The sequence below is a fragment of the Heterocephalus glaber genome, unplaced genomic scaffold (assembly GCF_053883595.1).
Source record: "Heterocephalus glaber isolate CG9 unplaced genomic scaffold, H.glaber_assembly_v1.0 deba00001472, whole genome shotgun sequence".
Classification (NCBI taxonomy): Eukaryota; Metazoa; Chordata; class Mammalia; order Rodentia; family Bathyergidae; genus Heterocephalus; species Heterocephalus glaber.
In genome coordinates this window covers 24,630,306-24,649,704 of record NW_028258315.1, presented here as the reverse complement: position 1 = coordinate 24,649,704, position 19,399 = coordinate 24,630,306, and the positions used below count along the sequence as shown (strand labels likewise).

At 41.2% G+C, this 19,399-nt stretch overlaps 1 protein-coding gene and 2 pseudogenes across 5 annotated transcripts; 1 reads left to right on the top strand and 2 right to left on the bottom strand.

The window, feature by feature from the left end:
- The first annotated feature begins 3,209 nt into the window (after window positions 1–3,209).
- LOC101702177 (histone H1.3) lies at window positions 3,210–19,287 on the top strand. 5 transcript variants are annotated; one of them, XM_021260496.2, is made up of 3 exons: window positions 3,210–4,666; window positions 4,902–4,945; window positions 8,142–19,287. In XM_021260496.2, the coding sequence occupies exon 1, from the start codon at window positions 3,273–3,275 to the stop codon at window positions 3,930–3,932; it is 660 nt and encodes a 219-aa protein (XP_021116155.1). In that variant the 5' UTR covers window positions 3,210–3,272; the 3' UTR covers window positions 3,933–4,666; window positions 4,902–4,945; window positions 8,142–19,287. The 5 variants fall into 5 exon arrangements, with proteins under 5 accessions (XP_021116155.1, XP_021116154.1, XP_004847601.1 ...); XM_021260495.2 differs by having other exon boundaries at window positions 6,609–19,287; XM_004847544.3 differs by having other exon boundaries at window positions 4,902–19,287.
- LOC147826247 (histone H3-like) lies at window positions 13,195–15,099 on the bottom strand (annotated as a pseudogene).
- LOC147826246 (uncharacterized) lies at window positions 18,200–18,523 on the bottom strand (annotated as a pseudogene).
- Window positions 19,288–19,399: the final 112 nt, after the last annotated feature.

Here is a 19,399-nt window from a genome sequence, read left to right as displayed (position 1 = left end):
GTGAATACCAGGCTTTCAGTGACAGTCACTTCTTTTCTTTTAGAAAACTCAGTCTAGTTGGAGGAGGAAAGTAAGTTCAGGATAAACGGTGAGGCGTGAAGCTGGCACACTTCCATTTGTTGTCTAGTGAGGCAGCTATATCCCAATTGCATTGTCATTACCTGAAAACTTGTTAGACAGAAGAAAATTTCACTCTTCCCTCTGAATCTTTTGTGCTTCACACAAAATCTTTCAGTGGGTGGTGTGCTTACTTTTTTTTTAAAGAATTGTCTTGAAGTGGTGCTGTCCTGTTTGTAGTAGCCACTAGCCACCTGTACTCATTGGAATTCCAGTTATATGAAATTTAAGATAAATGTGACTTGAATAACAAAAGGCTTTGAAGTGCGCAGCAGCCATGTGTGGGTAGTGGTAACCTATTGGACAATTGCTGAAAGTTCTGCTGTGCTGGTCTGTGGTAAAGGATTACTTCTGAGGAGCTTTTGGTCAGGACTGGGCACGGCAATGTGGCACATGCCTAAGAATGAAGACTTAGAGTATTTATAATATTTCATAGAGATTAGGCATCTTCCAGATCTGATATACTTGCAGGTGGACTAGAGACATGTTAAAAGGAGATTTGAAGTTTGAAAGCATTAGTGTCCTTTTCAGGAAATAAAACTGATACATTATGCTTGTGCTGGAGGGGGTATCAATTGGCCAGTGCCCTGATGTAAGGCCACATGATAGGGTGTTAAAATACTGACTTCACATTTGATTTTAACAAAGTTCTGTCTTTTCTGTAGTCCTTGTGTTGTGTGTAGTCCTTGTTGATACTTATTGTGCAGTACTTTGCTCCTGAAATCTTTGAAATTCAGGGCATTTTGGATTGCTTAAACACAACCACCGTGGTACGACGTAGTGAAAGCTACCTGTATCTCATAGTCATATGTTAGGGTTGTGGTGGTGGTGGGAGTTTACACAAAATTGAGAGAAATAGAAGCCATAAATTAGACAGCTGCCATGTATTTAAGTAGTTTTTTTTTTTCTGTATAAAACAAATGGTTAAAGCCAGTATAGAGGACATTGTACTATTTTAGGCTATGTTCAATGTCAGATACAAAGGCAAAGAAAACAACTCTTTCTTGAGGGCTTCCCTATGAAAACAGTACTTGGGAGTCTTTAGTACTTCCAGTTTACCATTCCATGGGTGATCCAGACTTCAGCAACCTTGTTCTGATAGGCGTGTAGGTCCCAAATAATAACACAGTAACTGTATTCAGCACACTTTTCTTCCATGAAGATGTGGAAATGAACTTATCTGGAGAAATGGAGTCTCAGTTATTGTCCTTCAGTTAGGGCACAGATTATCTATCACAAATTGACAAAATGGCCCTTACAGGGAATGCCTTCTCATTCATTGGGAATCTATCCACGGGAACCACTCAGAGATATGCAGAGATGGAATGGTGATACATGCTTATCAAATATAACAATTCCACACATTGTTCACCTACCTTAATTATCACTACAATGATGGCCAAAGTTTCAAACTTTTAAGAATCTGTTTATTGTATCTGCAGGATTACATAATATAAAGCTGTATAACCAAAAGGAAGAGTTCCTCACACGATGCTTGTGACCAAGTGCTGACACACTCTCCCTTCCAATAAAATGCTTCTTAGAGAAATTTCTGAGTGCTGCTGATGTCATTCTATTGCTGACTTCCTTTATAAACAGTACTTGTATTTTTATGTTGTATGACTGTCTTTTAGATCGCAGACTTAATTTCAGTGTATGCTACCTAAAAATGATTATTTATTTATTTATTTATTTATTTATTGTGTGTGGATTCAAAAATGATTATTTAAAAGAAAATTATTTTAATGGAATTCTACAAGCGTGGACACATGAAATCTTTAACTTTTGTTATCTTATGTTGTGTGTATATGAGAAAACATTTCCAGTCATAATTGAGTTTAGGGCAAAAACACTAGCTTTGGAAATAGAAATATCCATTAAAATAAATATAATACTACGTTACTTTTTAAATTTCTTTTTAACAAACAGAAATTCAGCGGAGAATTTTACTTTTGTGGTTCTGTACTCAACAATAATGTATTTACATCAGCTCTTTTTTATTGCAAGGCAAACTATGTACTAAAAGCACTCCTGTTTGCTCAGTTCTTTATGTGGGCACATTCAGCCACCTCCTACTGCAATAGCATAGCCCACATTTTAAAAGTTAAAAGCAGAGAGAGAACTATGTGCCTTCAGAAATTTTTTTTCTTTCTAAACCCTTTTTATTCATATTTGTAGTTTGCTAATTTCAAATATCATTTTGAAGTACAAATACGTTGTTAGATGGAGCAGTCTTACAACCAGGTGTATGTCATTACATGATTTACAATTTTAAAATAATGCGACTTACACGTATGAGATGTCCCAATTTACTTCAGGTGACACTAGGTAAAATGATGTGGTCCTGGCATTAAAAATTTTTTTTTCTTAATAGCTCAGATTATTCATCTCTAATGCCCATTCTAGGTCAGAAAAGTGTATTCAGAAGCAGAATGGAACCGCCACACCCTTATCTTTTAAAAAATATTACAGTCACTAGAATTGGGATCAACCCCACCTTGCACACTGGTAACACAAATACTTTTTCAAAAAATCCATATTTTCCTTAATAATCATCCCACGTGTAAGTAGAACTTTGCATTCCAGTGCCAATTCCTACAGTTTAGAGCAAACAGCACACAGGAGAGCTTGTGCTATTGCTTCCGCGAAAAACCTGATTTTCCCTATATATTTCAGTATAAATGAGTTTATTTTTGTACTCTTGAGACGATAAGGATGCGCAGAACAATGCCTGGAAAGAAAGGTTTGCAAACGAATCAGAGAGAAGTAGTATTTTTAAGGAAAACCTGAAAGTTGTCTCGTTTTGACCCAAGTTTGGAAGAGAGTTGGGGGAATCAGGGAAGCTTCAGGGAGCCGGTTTTGAAACTAGATGTAGAAAACAAGGCATGGATGAAGCCTGAGGCCTCTCGGATCCGGTTCCCCCAAATCCCTAATTATTTCGTGACCAGATTTCTTTTATTTTTACTCTTTTTTAAGGCGCAACAAACACAGCCTCAGGGAAAAGCGGAGGATCTCTTCTCCAGCCGCGCGGCGCACTGAGCAGGGAACCAATCACCACGCAGCGTCTCTCTATATAAACCCCTAGCCTTCAGTACCAGAGACACGCCGTTCTGACAGTTTGAATTTAGTTTTCTCTGTCTTGGTGAGGTAGAAACATGTCGGAAACTGCTCCAGTTGCTCCTGCTGCTCCTGCACCTGCGGAGAAAGCACCTGTGAAGAAGAAGGCGAAGAAGACGGGTGCTGCGAAGCGCAAGACGACCGGGCCCCCGGTGTCCGAGCTGATCACCAAGGCTGTGGCCGCTTCCAAGGAGCGCAGTGGGGTGTCGCTGGCCGCGCTCAAGAAGGCGCTAGCGGCCGCCGGCTACGACGTGGAGAAGAACAATAGCCGCATCAAGTTGGGGCTCAAGAGTCTGGTGAGCAAAGGCACCCTGGTGCAGACCAAGGGCACTGGCGCTTCCGGCTCCTTCAAGCTCAACAAGAAGGCGGCTTCTGGGGAGGCCAAGCCCAAGGCTAAGAAGGCGGGCGCGGCCAAGCCCAAGAAACCCGTGGGGGCCGCGAAGAAGCCCAAGAAGGCTGCGGGCTCGGCTGCCCCCAAGAAGAGCGCCAAGAAGACCCCCAAGAAGGCGAAGAAGCCCGCTGCGGCTGCTGGCACCAAGAAGGTGGCCAAGAGTCCCAAGAAGGTGAAAGCGGCCAAGTCCAAGAAGGCTGCCAAGAGCCCAGCTAAGGCCAAAGCCTCTAAACCAAAGGCTGCCAAACCGAAAGCGTCTAAGCCTAAGGTTACGAAGGCCAAGAAAGCTGCTCCTAAGAAGAAGTGAAGATGCCAACCGATCTTGCTTAAAAAATCTCAACGGCTCTTTTCAGAGCCACCTAAGTTTATCGTTCAAAAGAGCTGAACACTTAGGTAACATTTTTCGGGGAAACATGCCTTGGGTACTTGGCTGGTCGTTCCCTAATTCAGATGGTGTGAGTCCGCATAGTTAAGCTATTCTTACTGTGCGGATTTGTCAGCTAGGTCGCCCTTGTTTTGGTCTTTAAGGTTTTCTGTGGGGTGGCTAGTTCCGAATTGTGTTAGACCCTCTGAGAAATGGCTACGTGTTCCCCTTTGTGCAGCGCCATGGGTTAGGAGGTCGTGGGTGCGGTATGGTGCGCGTTTGCATCAGTGTTCTGCGTAGCTCGGCTCTGCGCCGTGAGTCGGACCTATTGGTCGTGATTACCCTTTGGAAGAGACTCTTCACGACGGTGGGCAGTGGGATACTTAGGAATAACAGCCTGGGAAGAGATTTTGTTTTACGCGCGTCGGCATTTTGAGCACAACTGAGCCAATCAGAGGGAGGGATGGTAGCCTCCGACTGTTGTCCAAGCTATTTTCTCATTGGTCTGCATTGGCTGTGGAGGTAGCCAATCCGGATGTTCAAACTATATCTGGATTTTTGTTGCATTGGTAAGGTTTCCCCTAAGAAAATGTTAGATCAGTAAGATTGAAGCATTAACATTGTACGCGCGTACCAGGAAGTGGCCAGAGAAGCTGAAACCCCTGCCGCTTGTCTTGGTACGTATGTGTACTGGGAAACCTGAGAGGCTTGGATTTTTTTTTTTTCTTACTGAAAGTCGTGGGTTTTTTTTTTTTTTTTTTAGATTGTTTGAATAGTAGGTACGCTGCTATAATCTGGATAATTATTGCTACCACCCCGATGTTAACGTATGGCAAGAAATTTATAGAGCATTTCTGTAACTTTTCCATCTAATATTTTCTTTGCCATTTTTCTTCCTCACAAACTGTTTAGGGCACCCTGGGATCCGTGGTTAGCTCTTGCCCCGTTTCTGTTTGGTAAGTAGACAAGGGGAAACCTTAGAAGGTGGCATGCTTTGCAAGCAAGGTAATTACATTGGAATTACCAGGGCAAAGAAAATGGGCTATGGGAAGAGGAGTTGACTGGGACGGACTACCATTCTGTTTGATCTTGATTAATTTTTTAAAAACTTAGTTTTATTTTTGCAAAGCAGATTTACTCACAAATCCTGACCACATAATTCTACAGATACCTATAGGGCTCAGTGGGAAAAATTTACATATTTTTACACAGTCTTTAAGTGCAGATTGTCAGTTCCTTCAGTTATCTTTAGAGGTGACTAATAACATTGGATTTCAAAGTATCTATGGCGTTTTCATCAGTAGTGTGATGGCACATGTTTTGTGATCAGTAGTTATTCAGGAGTTTCTTCAAATGAAGTTTGCAATCGGTAAGTCTTTCGAACTGACACGTTTCTATTACTAAAGAAGCAAATATATTGCTGTACATGAAATTTCTTTGATAACTTTCATTTTCCCCCTGTCCTTAAAAGCCACTGTTTTGAGAAGGTCTGTGGGTGTTTGCACAGACTATATACTGGACTTCCAATACATGCCCTGAAATCTTGAGCCCCAGAATCCTGAAAATCCCTCCTGATTGAAATACCTGTTCACTGCATTTGTTTTCTCTTTTGTTTACTTATTCTGTAATGCTTTATTAAATTTTACATCTTACTTAAACTTTTCTATTTTTTTTTTTTTTTTTTTTTTTAAAAAGGGAGAGGGCTGTGGCCAGGACTGTCTTCCTAGCTCTGTTAAGCAGCATTTTAAGTTTTTTGAACCAGTGCTGCATCTCAATTTTTTCTTTCTAGTGAAAGCCAGGAAACCTTTCTTTTATGCCAGTGGCTTGGTTGGGAAGGATATGGGAATCATCAGAGAATGGCAAATGGCAAATGGAAAATATATTTTAAATAATATATTTGAGTCATCCAGCAGGAAAGAGGAAGAAATCAGGGAGGTCTTCGGTTCCGGAATGAGAGTTAGGCTCTTACTGAGGGTGGGACATCTCAGTCAGTAAGCACAATCACAGTGACCATCAGAGCTCTACTTTAGGGCTTTTAAAGCCTTACTATAACTGTCTTATTTGGGTCTCACTACAAAGCACTGATATTAGGTGTGAATAAAATGATTATTTAATTTTTTTCTTTATTTTTTTGGTACTGGGGATCGAACATAGGACCTTGAACTTGTGAGGCAGGCACGGTGCCACGGAGCTAAATCCCCCTCCTTGAAGTGATTATTTTAAAGTTGAGAAAATGCTGGGCTTAGAAAGACCTCATGACCAGAAATGAGCATTTGTTGTCAGTATATGAAATAGACTAGGAGTCTGTAACATGAGCTTCTCGATTCTTTGCTTTTTCTCATACTACACCTGTCTCTTAAGGAAAAGTGTTGGAATTCAGTTACTTTTTAGGCTTATCGAACAAGAAGACATGTCCCTATTTGATTTTTAGCTCATTGTGAGCCATTCATTTCCCAAGCTGCAAGGAATGCAAAGGAAGCAATGAAGTCCACAACCTTCCAGAGCCTTACTCTGACTTATGTCAATTCACATTGACGTTCCTCTGCTTTGAACAAGTACTTATTTTCAAGGGAAAGAGAACTTTAAACATTTTTTCGTCCATTTCTTATGATTTTTCAGCAGATAAATTGGGTTACAGTGACTGCCAGAGGATGGATGAGTAAAGACTGAAGACAACATGGAAGATGTGAAGGACATTTTCATATTCTCTCTGCTGCTGGAGAACACTTTTGTATAGGGCATGGGTCTGACATAGAAGTAACTTGCAGGCACTACTTTGTTCCTTTGATGTAGTAATTGCCTGACTTTGTTCAACTGGTGGAGGCTGAGTTAATGTTAATGTGTGGAGGTCTTAATTTTTCTGTCACTCACAGTTAATAACTCAGGTTTCTTTTTTGGACACAGCTCCGTTAAGCAGGATTTCAAGTTTTTTGAACCACTACTGCTTCTTATAATTTTTTCTGTTGCAGTTTTTCAGGCAAGGCCTTACTGTGTAGCTCAGGCTGGCCTTGAACTCACTCTGTAGGCCAGGCTGACCTTGACCCCCAGCCTTCTGAGTGCAGGGATTACAGGCATGCAACACCACGTCAGGCTTCAGGTTAACTTTTAAAGAATTCTCAATATATCCTATATTTTCTCCACACATGCTCTTCATCTCACAGCTGGGATGATTTTATTGCTTCCTGATCAGTTTCCTAGTTCTAGTTTCTCTAAGAGCTCCAACTACTACATTCTAGTCATTGTGCAAAACCAAAACCAAAATATACTGATAAAAATGGTCACTGACTCCGCATTGCTTTTCAGTCAAGTGAAAAATTGTGGCATCTTTTCATGATTATATCTTTTTGCTCACATTCACAGGCGCTAATAACAACACAAATTAATCTTCGTTTCTATTATTATTTCACACTCACAACTTCTTACCAGCAATTCCCTCTGTTTTCTTCTGTGATAATCCTTTTGCTGCTTAGAGTTCCATCTCAAATTTCATCTCCTTGAACAAATTCCTCTAATTTAAATATCTAGTTATTAGCTGGGCATAGTATAATGTACCTGTAATTCTAGCTACTTGGGAGGCTGAGTCAGGAGGATCTCAGTTTCCAGGCCAGTTGAGGCGAAATAGCTAGACTCCTTCTCCTTGCACTCTTCTCCCCTCAAAGTCTAGTAATGTCCTTTTGTGAAATGGGGTATAGTTATTCCCAGCAGAACAAACTTAACGCATGGATTTCTAATAACTAGGGAATTAATCTTTGTCTTGTTTTTCTCTACTCTGGGTGTGTATATGTTTAATTGAATTTTCAAAATCCTCTTTACTGAAATACATTATTGCCAGATACTAATCACATTCAATTAGTTTGTGTTTTCCTATATAAGAAGACAGTGGTAACAGAGTTCTCTGCTGTTTCCCAAGGCCTGATTTGCAGACTATCTTTCTGAACTTGTAAAGTATGCCATTCCAAAGTTTTGGGGCTACTACAAAACTCAAAAATATTTCTGACTTTGCAGTAAAAAAACCTCTCAAAATATGAAATATCAATAATTACTGTGGGCAGATGCAGTAGGGAGAATGTGGAGAAATTATGAAGTATAAATTTACCGATTTTCGTAACATACAGTTATTGGTCATTTACAGATTACATTTCTGTTATTTAGATTTTATATTCTGCAGGAGAAGAAAAAAGGTGTGAATGCGTTCTTTGTCCATCGTAAAGGGTCATGGGCCAAAACCCAAACAACAAAGGACAGGTGTTACAACTTGTATAGTGCACCCTCAAGTTATGACTGGCCCTGACACACAAACAACTTGGCTTATGATCGGAATTTCAGTTTTAACTTATGACCAATGTCTTGATTTATGACCTGAACGCTGGCCACTTGTGCTTCCAGATGGTCTCAGATACAGATTTAACTCAAAGAGTTTTGGAAGGAACATTGCAACATCCTTTTCTTGTGTGGGATTCATTGAGAAATCCTCAGCCAATCTTTCTCTAAGGCTGCTGAGATCTGCCTTTATACAGGCGAGAGACTTTGAAGGCTGGGTAAAGGAGCCTGAGCCTTCAGTTGACCAATTTGAGCTACAACCACCTCTGATGAACAAATTGAGTTCGTAAATAAAGGGTCCACTGTATCTACATGTCCTCTCAAAGCCTCATGCCCTCATAGGAGGGGCTTTCTGGAAGTGGCTCAACCTAGGGTGTTTGATATTGGAATTAAGGGTCTGTGGTCATAAATTAGTTTACTGGTTGGAATTATCCTAGTTCTGGGTGTGCCAGAATGGATTTACTGAAGACAGAAGCCAACCCTGGGTGTGGGAGGCACCACCCAAGAGGTTTATAGCCTGTTGGGGAGAAAAGGGAAAGGCAAGTTCACTTCTGCTGCTGCTCGCCACACCATGGACAGCTTCTCTCCTGTGATCCCTGTCTGCCATGCTGCCCTGCTTTGGAACCAGCTGACTGTGGACTAAAGTCTCTTCAAATTGTGAGTTGAAATAAACTTTTCCTCCTTTAACTTGTTGTTTTGTCCAAGCAACAAGAAAAGTAAGAGGACAAGTTAAAAAGAAAAGGATAATACCTTTATCTGATTATAGTTTTATTTGACATAGTGGTTTTGGAGACAAGATCAGAACCAAAGGTAAAATACACATTTTTATGCTTAGGGAGCACGGGCAGCCATTTAGAAATAGTATCGGGCAAAATGGATGTAATGGAATGATATTTAAATGCATGGGGGAAACCACAAGGTCTGCCCAGATTTTTCTCAGCCTTTGTGTGCAGCAATCACCTCTTTAGGGGAGGGGCAGGACTCCTGGAATGAGAAGCTTATGATCTACTCTCAAGCAAGGTAGGTCAGAAAGTTTCTTTATGGCCCACTCCAAGATGAAGAAAGTTTGCTGGAAGATTACAGCACTGTTTCTAGGCTTTATGGCTTGGTTGGAGAAAAGCAGCTCTGGCTCTGTCTTCTAGTACCTGGATTGGGAGGAGGGGGTGAAATTCTAGTTTCTGTCATGCCTTGGGGGGATAACAGGGACCTGAGACAAGGAAAGAGTAAAAGGTCAGAAAGAAACTCTGAGGATGTGTCACTTTAGGGCCTCATTTTCTAAATCCAAAGGTGTTTGCAAGTAGTCCTGTAAGCCTGACGTGATTACAGAGAATAATCTACCAACAGGTACATGTGAAATAAATGAATCAGATTTGTGATATCTGACTGGGTTTGGTGGTGCATGCTTGTAATCCCGTAGGTGGAGAGGCTGAGGCAGGAGGATCAAGTACATTTGAGGCCAGCTTGAGCTTCACAGTGAGTTAAAGGCCAGCCTGAAATACACAGCAAGATTGTGTCTAAAAGAAAATTGTGTTCTCTGAATAAAATCACAATTCATATTATTCATTCATTATTTTGTTGTTATTTGTTTTTTGATCCAGGGTCTCACTCTGTTGGCCAGGCTGGCCCTGAACTTGCAATGACTATATTGTCTCAGCCTCCTAAGTGTTGGGATTATAGGTGTTGTCATGACACAAGACATTTAAAATTAAAAGCATAAAATTCTTGTGTGTGTGTTTGTGCATATGTGGTTAACTCGTCAAGATTATTAATTGGTCAAAAGTTTGAGCCCAACCTGAGCAATTTAGAGAGTTGAGAGACCTTGTCTCAAAGTAAAAAGTAAAAGAGGTAGGGCTATGGCTAGTGTGAAGGACCTGGATTAAATCCCTAATAACACAAGCACACACATTATTAATTGAATGCCAGGCAAAGGCCAAGCCTTATCTGTGTTAATGTTATACTTTTATATATGTGAATCGATGACATTTCTGTAGCATTTTCTACAACTGCAGTGCAATACAATTTACCAACAGAGCTGGTTGGAGTGGCATGGGCCTGTAATCCCAGAACTCTGGGAGGCAAGAGGGTGGCAATTTAAGGCCAGCATGGGCAACCTAGTGTTTTAGCTGAAAAAACAAAAGAAAAGTCTGGGGATGTAGCTTAGTGTGAAGGCCTTGGCTTCAATGCCCAGTAACACCTACTCCCTGGCCCCCAGAGATTTTTTCAGTATGAAAAGATTTAAAAATTCTACCAATAAAACTATGTCAACTTTCCTGAGACACTGTCTTAGTTACTTTTCTCATTATTCAGATAAAATACTGAACCGTAAAGCTATAAGAGGAAAGGTTTATTTAGCTCACAGTTGGTAGAGGTTTTAGTTCATATTTGGCTGGCTCTAAAGCAGGGTGGCATGGAAAAAAGGGCCATCACAGAGCAGGCAGGCAGAAGGCAGCAAGCAGCAAGTGAGTGAGAAGCAATCTGTGATAATCACTTTTCTGTCCCTTATATCTAATCCAGGCTATCCACCCTTAGGATGGGTAGCACTCACACCCTTAATCCTAGCATCGCATGCCTGATCCCATCATCACCCACCCTAGGTCCAGCCACCTCAAAAAAAGCCCCACCTATGTCTTCATGAGGCTTTGGGGGGAACATCTAGATACAAGTCATAACAGGCACCTCAAATGCTAAAGCTATCAGGGGTAGCTGATCATAGTTATGCTGATGTTGTTTGGTAAAATTTCAAGCTTAATGTGAAAATTATTGGCTCTACCACATTTCTGAAGCTTTCTTGTCAGTTTTATACTGGTAGAATGACAATTATGTCTTTGATAAATACATAGTAAGTAATAATTTTTATTTTTAGTGGCATCATAAAGGACTTCTGGCCCATTGCAGCCAGTTAATAAATGTTGATAATTTTTATTTAGGATAGGAAAACTACATATTAAAATTATATAAACTCCATCTTTCATTTCTATTAACAGGACTGCACTGAATGATAACTTCTGTGTGTTCATTAATCTTTTACTTTGGGGCTGGGGATGCAGCTCAGTGGTGGTGCGCCTAACTGGCAAGTGCAAGGTCCTGAGTTCGATTCCTGGTACCAAAAAACAGAAACAAAAACAAAAAACAAAGCCCTTTAATTTTAAATGTCAGTTTGATTAAAGCTTCCCTTTGTGTTTGTGTTAAGCACAGGGCCATGCTGGATGTTCTGATGGATTTCATGACTTAAGGTGATTTCTGTCTTCACTACTTCAAGTCTTAAAGTCCAACAGCTGTCAGACAGAACCATAGGTTACAAAGGTGCAGTGCTAGAATCTGGAAATAGGACTGTGCTCACAAGTATGCAGGAAAATGCATTCAACTATGGAATTCTTTCATTTGACATGATAGGGAATCACTGTATAACAAACACTTATGACTAGTTATTTTATTCACCATTAAGCTTTTTTCCAGATGGATTTAGTTCTCCAGTTCACAATACCCAAGTCTTATTGTCTGCCTCCCCCATCACTATGGTTAACTTGCCTTTTGTATCACTTTGAGACACATTCATTATTAACTTTACTACCCAATTAACTTCTTTCCTTAGTGATACTTGTTGGGAAACAGCATTTCATAATAAAATTTTTTGATATTATTTCAATTATTTTGGAGTTTTACAATTTTAAAAAACTTTTAACCTTTTAAGCACAATTAAAGATACCTCATAGATTTGCTAAATGTTTAGACAAAAAGTCTTCGAAGAACAGTTTCTCACATAGTAAACATTCTCCTACATTTCCAAACCAGAGCCAGACACTCAGTTCCTGATTTATTTAGCTATCTGTTCAGAAACGATGAGGAATGTTTCTTCCAGGGAAAGGACATGTTATAAGGTGTCACCATAATGGTGCTTTTGTATGAGTGAAAAGCACAGAGTATTTCTTGCCAGAGAGTGTTCCAGTGGTGTTCAGGATTTTTGTGTCTTAGTGATAACTATGGGGTATTTTGATAAGATTTGATCAAGAGAGTAGGACTTATTTAGGAAAGCTTAAAAGTTCCTTTTGAGGATGTCAGTTGAAAAGTTGGAAAGGCTCAGCGTTTCTGTTGAACTCACATTCAGAGGTTTGTCTGAGACTGTTATTTGTTCCTTCAGTCTTTGCCGATTAAACCTGAATACAGGCCAACAGAATCTGTGTCCTTCGTAATCCACCTAATAACAAGCTAAGCCTTGGCCCATCAGGAGCTCAGTGATGTGTGCGAGACCTGGCACAAGAGGGTGCTGGCAAGCCTGGAATGTTGGAGCATGCTTCTAGTTCCAGCACCTAGGAAGTTGGGGCAGAACATGTTCAGTAGAGGCAGTAGGATTACAGGTTGGAGCTCATTCTGGGCAACTTACTGATTTACTTAAGACTGTCTTAAAAATGTATATATAGCTCAAAGCAAAGGCCCAGGGTTCTGTCCTAGTAAGGGGGTATAAATCCTGGCAGGTCCCAGCAACAAACTGGACTATAACACCCAGTGAACAAGAAAACCCTGCTGTGGACCAAGAGCCTTGGGTCTTTGTACTCTACAAGCTTCCTGCAAATCCAAGCCTTTTCAGCGTTGACACACCATTAAGTGGCTGGCCATAAACTGCTAAAAGGGAAGGGGATGGGTGAAACCAGGGTGATCGAAAACTAAGATTAACCAGTTGAGACTAGATTAAAAGGCTGCTTGGGAGTGGCAATTTATGAAAGCTAATGGGAAAACGTGTTCATCCATTGAGGAGTTAAAAGCTTACTTCCAAAGCTACCCCCAACCTTTAAAGACAGAGTAAATAAACCTCACTTGTTAAATTATTCACTAGCAGAACTACAGTTTCTTTCAGAGAAAGCAGTTAAGTTGGCATTTGAAGAGCAATTTATGTCCTCTCCCCGCGGATACTTAGTGCCAGCTGGATGTCCTTGGGCATGGTGACCCGCTTGGCGTGGATGGCACACAGGTTCGTGTCCTCGAACAGCCCCACGAGGTAGGCCTCAGACGCCTCGTGCAGCGCCATGACGGCAGAGCTCTGGAAGCGCAGGTCAGTCTTGAAGTCCTGCGCGATCTCGCGCACCAGGCGCTGGAACGGCAGCTTGCGGATCAGCAGCTTGGTGAATTTCTGGTAGCGTCGGATCTCGCGCAGCGCCTCGGTGCCGGCCCGGTAGCGGTGCGGCTTCTTCACGCGCTCTTGCAGGCAGCCCTGGTAGCCAGCTGCTTGCGCGGGGTCTTGCCGCAGGTGGACTTTCGGGCGGCTTGCTTAGTGTGAGTTATGGAGCAAACAGAAAGCAGGCGGATGAAACGCTGGCTGGCTTCTCTATTTATACAGGAACTGAGTCACTCTGATTGGATTTGGGAAGATTTCTCGGTGGTTCCTAACTTCCGGAAGTGCCCAGAGTGATTCAAGCCTGGTCGATCCTTTTAATGCAGTTTCTCATGCATTAATTTCAGTTACAAAGCCCCCTAAAAAATCAACTTCTAGCCTGCAGCTTTCTTTTATAATGCTTCCCCACCTTCGAGGGTTAAACATAAGTACATTAATCATACAACTTGATATTCTTGCTTTTCCATCTTTTTGGTTGTAAAGCAGAATGTGTGAAAGAGACAGTGCTTATCGATTTAAGTCGGCAAAAACACCTGCTGGTTTTTCCTACTTAACTGCTGTTTTCCTTCTAGCATTTTTCTTTCCTGATTGAAAAGTCTGGGACTTGATATACAGAGCTTGCATAAGCATGAGCAAGGCTCCGATTCACAGCAGCACTGCAGGGCCTGAGGGGAGGGTGAACAAAACTCAAACCACCAACAGAGGTTGTCTGTCTTTTCATGGGCCTTAATTTTATTTGAGTAGATATCTAATTCTCTAAGACAGACTCTTGCATAATATTCTTCTCAAAAGTAAAGAAATTTGATTTTCATTCCAGATACATGCAGGAAAATTTGAATGTGTCCCTGTTCCTTTAACATCTAGTTTGAAGCAAAGGGACAACTTGCCACTTTGACTGGTTTTGTTTTGTTTTTTGAAAAATCTACATAGTGCCAAAAGCACACGGGAAAAAATTTCAATTTACAACCGTGAAAGAGATGGCAGGGAAGAGTCTCCCATTTCTTTATGAGCCCAGAGCAGCAGAGTCTCATGGTTCTTTCCAGAGACACCCGGGGTGTTCTGAACAATTTCTGACTGACTGAGCTTCTGTTGGGATTTGCACCTTCCCAGATTAGAGAATATTTTTCCTGATTTTTCGGTTCAAATGTGACAGTTCCTAGTTATTTTCAAAATCCAAAAGAAATGGTAAAAAGAGGTTTGATGGAATCTTAGTAAAATTGTAACTATTATAAATGAGCCTAAAGGGCTCCGGGTGGTGTTCCTTTTTCAACTAATAAAAAAGAAAAGCAGAATTGGAAATCTTTATTTACATACTGATAATCTTCTGGTTAATTTGCTCTAGTCAGAGCTTAGATTTATAAGTCCTTGGTTGTGCATATGTACAATATACAGGAACTTTGTGATTGTCAGTGGAAGTCTCCATGTTTTTCTGTTCTACCAATAGCAATGGTTACTAAAATGACTTTGACTATGGTGGTGAGGAAAGATGGCCAAAAGAAATGCTGCAGCAAGTAGAGCTATTCTGGGTAGGTGCATGAGGTGCCAAAGCAGGTGATTGTCAAAATCTTCAGGCTTACTGTGGGTGATGCACCTCTCCTGGCACATTACAAGGAACAGTGGACCATCTTGTCCAGAGAGATCCAGGTTCTATCTACCTCTGGGGTAGGTGGCCACATACCCCATGTCTGAGATCTTCAAAATTGTCAACAAGGTCACAGTCTCCAAATAAACATTTTTCTTGATCTTACTGCTCAGAGGGCTCTTATGAGAGCCACCGACTTTTGCCTATTGCATTCTCACAACAAGATATTTTCCAAATGTGTTTTATAAAGATGTTTTATCTTGTTTCTGCACCTTATCTGTTGTAAATAGGGTGTATATGAAACATATTGACAGTGTGTGATTTAACTTCAAGTTTTCAGTGAAGCAAGGAATTTTAACACAATTGTATGCAGTAGGAAAAGTATTGCAACAAATTTTCTACTATTGCTAATTTTTTGCTTATGTTTAGATATTATAAGCTTCAGTTGATGTTCTACATATATGAATTTTCTCAAACTTGTCCCATATTTAGATTTTAATATGATTCTATAGTGGCCACATGTGGCCTTTAAAGTAGTGTAATACTTTAACTTAATTTTTTATGGGTTCAAATATAGTGCCCACATTGTAGTTTTATCTGTTTTACAGATTTAATGCCTCATTTTATAAAGGTGACATATCAGTTCATAGAGCAGGTAATGGATTAGGCTGGGGCAGTTCCTGTTCTTGGACTTGAAAGTTTAATCCTATTATGCCTGTTGATTATTTCCAAGGCAATTCTTCAAATTTTCATTAAAAATAAACTTTTCAATACCTTTCTTTGAGACAAGTTTTGATACACTCTTCTCTCCATAGTGCTTGTCCAGGTTCTGACCTGTTCTTTTTTTTTTTTTATTTCTGTTTTGTTGTACATGAACCAGGCACTGACTAAAGGGGTGCGGTAGGGTGGAAGTAAGGTTGGGTAAATAAAGACCTGTTACTGCTGGGAGTGCATAAGGATACAAATGGGAATCCATTGGTTGCACATGTTCATATTTTGAAGATAGATCATTGGTATCTTTATTGCTTAAAATGATTTGAGCTGGATAAATTGTGTTTGTGTGAACATCAAACTTAACAAGTTCCTTTTAGGATAGTCATGGAGGCATGACCAATATTTGTGACAAACCATGGGTGGATGTTCTCTCACGGGGTGGGGGTAGGGGGTTGTGAAACAATATTCATATACTTATTCTTTTAAATATCTTAGATCAGGATTACAGTTTCAGTTCATCAAATCCGTTATTTGGGCTAGAAAGTGGGTTTTTGGTGATTTCAAGTACGTTAAGGAAGTATTAGTTATCTATTGTATAATACAGCACCTCAAATTCAGTGGCTTTAAACAACTCTCCTGTTGTATCTTTGATGGGTGTCCTGAAGGGAAAGGGACTTATTTAGAAAAGAAAGACACAAAACAGAGGCACAGAGGGTCACAGCTTTGAAGAGCAAAGACCAAGATTTGTTCTTTTTGTATCTTTCACAGTGAGCTGCTACATGTCACTAGTCATGTACTTTCAGTGCGGAATAGGCTACATTACTCATAAAAGAAGTTAAAAGATTACAGAGATTACATAAATGAAGACAATAAATTCTGTTCCGGGAGTGAAGCTATCGCAAGGCATACATCTAAATAAACATTCAGGGAGACATTCTTTCCTTAGGGGAGCACATGGGACATAGTGAGCGCACATCCGGGTGATTATCTTTAATCTGTTGTCCCTGGGACTTCCCAGCAACTCCCACAGAATGCACCCACAGATCACCTAGCGGTCACTCTCACCGAGACAATTCCATCAGTCTTGAATTTGCAGTGGGACAGCGTGTGGCTTAGCCAGATCCTTGTACTGTTGGCCACAGCTGAAATCTCTTGGACCTTTGAATGGGGAATGGTTAGATTACAACTTCACTAAGGCAGGGTGTAAATTTGTTTGTAGGACTGAAGGTTTGTTTTCTTGTGGTTTGCCAGCTGGAGGCTCCTTTGTTAGTTTCCAGAGGGTTCTGAGTTTATTCATTTGAGCCTCCCAGCAGTTCATCTTGATGCATCAAAGCCAGCATTTGAGAGTCCAGTGAAATGGATATTACAATGAGAGATGATCTAATCATAGATACACATTTACATCCTATCACCTTTGCTGGACTCTAAATGAGAAGCAATTTATCAAATTTCTGTTCCAGTGTCTGAAGCCTGCAGGGTGAACCCAGCTGTGTGCACATGTGTTGAAATTACTTTTGTCAGTACTTTCAGGAAAATTAAAAAGATGTCTTGCAACCAGGTTTATTAATGTTACTGCATGTTCTGATTTGGATCTAGATGTCTCCCCAAAGCCTCATGTGGGCATAGGAGGAGCTTTTCAGTGGTGCCTGGATCTAGTGTGTGATGCTGGGATTAAGGATGTGATGTTGGGATTGATTTGTGCTGTGATGCTAGGATTTAGGGTGTAGTGCTACCCTTCCCTAAAGGCAAGTAGTCTGGATACAACATAAGGGACAGAGGGCCGCTTCTGTTGCCTTTTCCAACAGCAAGTCTTCTGAGATGCCGCTTTGGTGGGCCACCCTGCTGGTAGCCAGCCAACTATAAACAGACCTTTACAAACTGGGCCACATAAACTTTTCCTCCTTAAGTATGGATGTCAGGTATTTTGTCTCAGCAAGATCATAGGTACCACATTTCCCCCCCAGGATAGGCTCATTTAGCTTGCACGCAGGAATCTGTGCTACAGGTAAGGGTAGGGCTAACACATCAGGGAAGATAAGAAATGTGACTACAGTTCTGGTTAAGCACCTTCATAGTTATATGAGTTAAACTACCGAAATGTTTAGTCAGTAAGGTGAACTACATCAATGTTAAATTTGGTCAATCGTTTCTTTGGCAACGTAATCCGTAGTCCCCTTCCCCAGGCCAATGTACCCAGTAGAAAAATTTTTCCAACCCAAATTTCCCTTTCTGGGGCTACAGTAGACACCACTTGAACATATTCAAGCCTTACGTTTTAAGTGGCCGCTAACTATAGACAGTCACGTTAAAACATGACTCTTCAATTAAGTTTACGAATATTGGGGGAGAAACCCCACAAATGTTACAAAAGTTGCCACTGTTGCAGTTATGGAATGGACCAGAGAAGTTCATCAGCTCTTTTCAGAGTAGATTGGTGGCCCTGAAACGAATCTTTGATACATGAGATCCAATCGAATCCCGGAAGCCTCAGCCGCCGAAGCCATAGAGCGTGCGTCCCTGCGCTTGAGCGTGTAGACCACGTCCATGGCCGTGACCGTTTCGCGCTTGGCGTGCTCTGCATAGATGACGATGTCACGGATCATGGTCTCCATCCCGGAAGACCTTCAGCACCCCACGGGTCTCTTCGCAGATGAGGCCAGAGATGCGCTTGACGCCGCTGCGGCGGGCCAGGCGGCTGATGGCGGGCTTGGTGATGCCCTGGATATTGCCGCGCAGCACCTTGGGGTGGCGCTTGGCGCGGCCTTTGTCAAGGACTTTGCCGCCCTTGTCCCGGCCAAACACATCGAACATTGCAACTACCAAACAAACAACACTACTTTTAAGTGTCCTAGGACAAAACTTTTATAATAGGCTTGCGGACCTGTTTAAAAACTTCAAGCGCAGGGGCGGAAACTGTGCTTCCTGCCCTTTCGCACACTTTTCTCCTGCTCGGAGTGGACGAGAGGGGAGGAGCCTGAGGTAACAGCACAGCCTGCCTCAACCGGAGGTGGTCGCTGACAGCCCTTAGGGAGGAAAGGGAAAGCGTCAAGGACTACATTGTTTGTCTTGGTTCATTTCTTCACTCATCGCTTTTAGAGCGCTAAAATTTTTTTGTCTATTTACGAGGATGAAACAAGTCCACCTGTCAGGATACGTGTCTTTCTCTGTCTTTCTCTGTGTGTCTCTCTCTCTTTCTCTCTCTCCCTCGTTCACCCTCTCCTCTCCCTCTCTTCTGGAAGCCAGGGTATGGCCTTGTTGGACTTGAACTCACTGTGTAGTTCAGACTGACCTGGAAGTCGCGGTGATTCTCCTGCCTCAGCCTCTAGAGAGATTAATCACAGGGGTACAGCATCGTACGTGGAACAGGCTGCTGTTTATCTTGCAAGTTTAAACTATTTCAGTTTTTTTGGGGAAAATTTCCGAAATTTTACATTGTACTGTGATTCATGCATATCTGAAATAAATGAGTCTCTTGGAGAAAAACATGTACACTTTCACTTAAAATGCAGAATAATGCAGGTAAAATGGTCTTTGGAGTGGGGAAAATAAAACTTATTGGTCAATTCCATCATGAATCTGGGCCTATCATTTATTTCTTCCTAAGTGCTTGTTTAATCTGTTCACATGGTAGTTTGCAATCTTGACCTACCTTCTGTTGCTATCATAATCCCAACAGTGTGTATTTAT